At 39.6% G+C, this 5,000-nt stretch overlaps 1 protein-coding gene across 1 annotated transcript in view; it reads left to right on the top strand.

Moving 5' to 3' along the window:
* The window catches only part of LOC122253447 (lewis-type alpha-(1,3)-fucosyltransferase), a 22,307-nt gene that overhangs the window by 6,633 nt on the left and 10,674 nt on the right, over positions 1–5,000 (top strand). The window contains exons 5-6 of the mRNA XM_043016534.2: positions 2,471–2,619; positions 3,219–3,504. Coding sequence (XP_042872468.2) covers positions 2,471–2,619; positions 3,219–3,504 — 435 coding nt within the window. The remainder of the gene's footprint in view (positions 1–2,470; positions 2,620–3,218; positions 3,505–5,000) is intronic.

The raw sequence follows: 5,000 nt of genomic DNA, 5'->3' as shown, positions 1-5,000 counted from the left end.
CTTTGCGTTCTCCGGCATTCTGATTAATGAGGTACTAGCTAGCTCTATTCCCAACGCTGTGGATAACAAGTGTGCATACATGAGCCACGTGGGGGAGAGCGATCCTCACAGGTGATGTAAGCCTTCGTTCTATAGAGTCAATTAGTCCAAGGCAAAATGTTTAAATGTGGTTGATATATGTGCACTTTCTCACGCACGCACGGACACACGCGCACGTACACACACACACACACACACACACACACACACACACACACACACACACACACACACACACACACACACACACACACACACACACACACACAGCGATTACAACAGCTAGATGAAACCTGTGAATAAAAATTTATATGGCGAAATTATAATGTAGAATAACATTATGTGCTGATGAGATGAATGGGACAGTGTGAATGGTAAATGTGGTGAATATTAATTGCCCAAATGGCCTTTCTCTACATATATCGGGGTTCGCTTTGATAGGGCCCATTAGAATGCTGGTAACCATTTGGACAAGTGTGCATTCGGGACAGGTGAGCTGTGTGTACGGTGCGTGAGTTCTCTCTCTCTCTTTCTTTCTTTTTTTCTTCTTCCTCTCCCTCTCCCTCTCCCTCTCCCTCTCCCTCCCTCTCTCTCTCTCTCTCTCTCTCTCTCTCTCTCTCTCTCTCTCTCTCTCTCTCTCTCTCTCTCTCTCTCCCTCTTTCTTCTTCTTCTTTATCTCTCTTTCTTTCTTTCTCTTTCTACTTCTTCTTATCTCTCTCTCACTCACTCACTCTCTTTCTCCTTCTTCTTCTTCTTCAATCTCTCTCTCTCTTTCTCTCTCTTTGACCTCTCTTTACTCCACTCCACTCCTCTCTTCTCTTCTCTTCTCTTCTCTTCTCTTTTCTTCTCTTCTCTTCTCTTCTCTTCTCTTCTCTTCTCTTCTCTTCTCTTCTCTTCTCTCTCTCTCTCTCTCTTCACTCCTCTCCCCTCCCCCCATTCACTCCCTCTCTTTCTCTCATGCTCTGTTTCGGCCGAGCACTTGTTCAGTGAATTGTTATCACCGTTATCATAAAAAAATATGATTGTATCGTTTAGCCTCGTCGTCCCGTAATTAAGTCTTATCCATTTATGTGCAGGAAATAAGATCCGAACATATCGTTTTAGTGAAATCATTATGAATGATGCCGTTGTTGTTATTGTTATTGTTATGACTTATTTTTATGATCATTGCTATTATCATAAATGTTATTATCATCATTCCTTTACCATGGCCATCATCTTCATTATTATTTTTGTCATTATTTATTTTACATCATCATTCCTTTTAAACGAAACGAAATGTAATATTTTCTAAACTATTCTATCGATATAAAGGGCGAGAACATGTTTGAACATGAACTTACTCATGAATGGAATCCACATTTCAAATATCTGTTTTACTCATTAGACATTCTTGAAAACACAGGGACAATTTTATTTTTTCAATATTATTTCTCGTGATTTTATCATCTTGTATTCCCCGAGTTATGAGGACCCTTCACACACACACGATAAAAGCACGAGAATTTCATGCATTTTATCAAACAAGTTCCCACAAATATTGACACTACATGGCCAATATCAGTGGTTCTCAACCTTTGTTTACTTCATTATCTCCTTGAGGAATCTGTAACATCCTCATGGCTACCCTTCACCCTCCCTCTCCCCACGTCACTTCAGCAGCTCTGTCCAGTACATGTCACACAGACATGGACTGAACCTATGAAGACTTAAATAATCCGTCTCTCTCTCTCTCTCTCTCTCTCTCTCTCTCTCTCTCTCTCTCTCTCTCTCTCTCTCTCTCTCTCTCTCTCTCTCTCTCTCTCTCTCTCTCTCTCTCTCTCTCTCTCTCTCTCTCTCCATCTCTCTCTCTCTCTCCATCTCTCTCTCTCTCTCTCTCTATCTCTCTCCATCTATCTATCTATCCATCTGTCTATCCATCCATCCATCCTTCTATCTATTTATTTATCTATCTATCTATCTATCTATCTATCTATCTATCTATCTATTTATCTATACATACATACATACACACATGATTGTATGTAAATATCGGAATTATATTGTGATTAAAAGTAGGTTAACAGATAGACATAAAATGAAAACTTTCTTCGAAGTGATAGAAGTTTTGCAAATTCTCAACATTATTTGGAAACAATGATTGTGACAGTCTCTCATGCCCCGCCGCTAAATTCTTGCAATGGCTTTCAGGTTGAGAACCACTGGTCTAGACGAATGAAAAGCTCCACTTCAGTAATCTAAAATGACGATGCAAATAAATAACGGTGCATCTAACAGGATGGCACTAATAGACCGAAATCAATACATCTAAAATGACCTGACAACAATACATCTAGTACATCTAATACGATGACTAAAAAGAAAGAAAGAAAGAAAGAAAGAAAGAAAAAAACAGCACATGACGATGCTAAGGAAACCGTTGTCTTTGCAGAGGCTCGTGTACATTCTTCTGGTGGTAGGCCTGACTTCCCTCTTCGCCTACTTCTACAGCTCCGTCAAACCCACTGAATACAACTTCGCTATACCTTTGTCTGCCGACAGGGACTTCTCAAGGCTCTCAGCTGGACTGGAGTATGAGGAGTAAGATGTTTGTGTTTATGTTGAAGGTGTACTGTCTTCTTTGGTTGTATTGTCTCTCTGTTAGCTGGTCTTTATCTTCGTAGGTATTTATTTATATATATATTTTTTCTTTTTTGAATGCTGCTGTTTCCATCTTTAAAAGAAATTATCCAAGATTAAATGCAGATTTACGCGACTAAAGAGTGATCATTTCTACTCTTCGTAATTTCTCTGCCATGTCTCACATTCATATTCTCATCTTTTCTACTTTTTCATCATATTCTCGTCATTTCTACTCTTCGTAATTTCTCTGCCATGTCTCACCTTCATATTCTCGTCTTTTCTACTTTTTCGTCATATTCTCGTCATTTCTACTCTTCGTAATTTCTCTGCCATGTCTCACATTCATATTCCCGTCTTTCACATTTTTTTTTGTATCTCTCTGGCAAGCATGTTTTCTAACTCTCACAGAAGGTTGCAATTTTACGCAAATTCTTCTAATTGGATATTCTTCTATGACCTTATTCATCAATATCAATTTTTATTCAGTTTTCTTCTAACTTTCACACGGTGACATGAATTGAAAATTACAGTGAATTTATCATTATCATAATCACCAGAAAGGCAGAGGCAGCAGAGCAAGGGGACGCCGAGGCCCTCCCGTTCGAAACGGTCCCTCCGTCCTCCTTCGTCACCCACACGACGCGGTCCTTCGGCAGCCGAGAGTCAACAAAGGGCGCGTCGCTGCCTTCGAGGGACACGCCGTTGACGAGGGAGGACGCTCTCTTACCGTACGAAGACGAGAAGGACCCCAAGTTCAGCATAGCGAAGAAGGAATTCATCCCTGAAAATATTACACAAGAAATAGACGGTCCTCCGCTGAAGAAGATCTTGTTTTGGAACGATGTAAGTGGGAACAATAGTGAACGTTTTGGGAGCGCAAGCACACACACACACACACGCGCACACACACACACACACACACACACACACACACACACACACACACACACACACACACACACACACACACACACACACACACACACACACACACACACACGCACGCACGCACGCATGCACGCACGCACGCACGTACGTACGCACGCACACGCACGCACATGGACACACACACACACACACACACACACACACACACACACACACACACACACACACAAACACACTCATAAAATTCTTCTTTTTACCTTTTCCAAGTTACGTTTACGAATAAACTTTTATTCCTCTTTTGCTTTCCTCTCAATTGTTCTGTTGCTTGCACTAATTCTACCGCTTGCGACTATTCTGTTCGTTTCAGTTATTATGTTAATTGTAATTCTGTTGCTTTCACTTATTCTGTTGCTTGAATTTATTCTATAGCTTGCACTTATTCTGTTACTAGCATTCATTCTGTTGCTTGCACTTAATCTGTTATTCGCATTCATTATGTTGCTTGCACTTATTCTGTTGCTTGAATTTATTATGTTGCCTGCACTTATTCTGTTACTCGCATTCATTCTGTTGCTTGCACTTATTCTGTTATTCGCATTCATTCTGTTGCTTGCACTTATTCTGTTGCTTGAATTTATTATGTTGCCTGCACTTATTCTGTTACTCGCATTCATTCTGTTGCTTACACTTATTCTGTTATTCGCATTCATTCTGTTGCTTGCACTTATTCTGTTGCTTGAATTTATTATGTTGCCTGCACTTATTCTGTTACTCGCATTCATTCTGTTGCTTGCACTTATTTTGTTACTCGCATTCATTCTGTTGCTTGCACTTATTCTGTTATTTGCATTCATTATGTTGCTTGCACTTATTCTGTTGCTTGAATTTATTATGTTGCCTGCACTTATTTTGTTACTCGCATTCATTCTGTTGCTTGCACTTATTCTGTTATTCGCATTCATTCTGTTGCTTGCACTTATTCTGTTGCTTGAATTTATTATGTTGCCTGCACTTATTTTGTTACTCGCATTCATTCTGTTGCTTGCACTTATTCTGTTATTCGCATTCATTCTGTTGCTTGCACTTATTCTGTTGCTTGAATTTATTATGTTGCCTGCACTTATTCTGTTGCTTGAATTTATTATGTTGCTTGCACTTATTCGGTTATTCACATTTATTCTGTTGCTTGCACTTATTTTGTTACTCGCATTCATTCTGTTGCTTGCACTTATTTTGTTACTCGCATTCATTCTGTTGCTTGCACTTATTTTGTTACTCGCATTCATTCTGTTGCTTGCACTTATTCTGTTATTTGCATTCATTATGTTGCTTGCACTTATTCTGTTACTCGCATTCATTCTGTTGCTTGCACTTATTCTGTTACTCGCATTCATTCTGTTGCTTGCACTTATTCTGTTATTCGCATTCATTCTGTTGCTTGCACTTATTCT

The sequence above is a fragment of the Penaeus japonicus genome, unplaced genomic scaffold, assembly GCF_977035675.1.
Source record: "Penaeus japonicus unplaced genomic scaffold, GWHDUDI00000001_assembly GWHDUDI00000018, whole genome shotgun sequence".
Classification (NCBI taxonomy): Eukaryota; Metazoa; Arthropoda; class Malacostraca; order Decapoda; family Penaeidae; genus Penaeus; species Penaeus japonicus.
The sequence above is the reverse complement of the archived record's forward strand: the minus strand, read 5'-3'. Positions and strand labels throughout refer to the sequence as shown.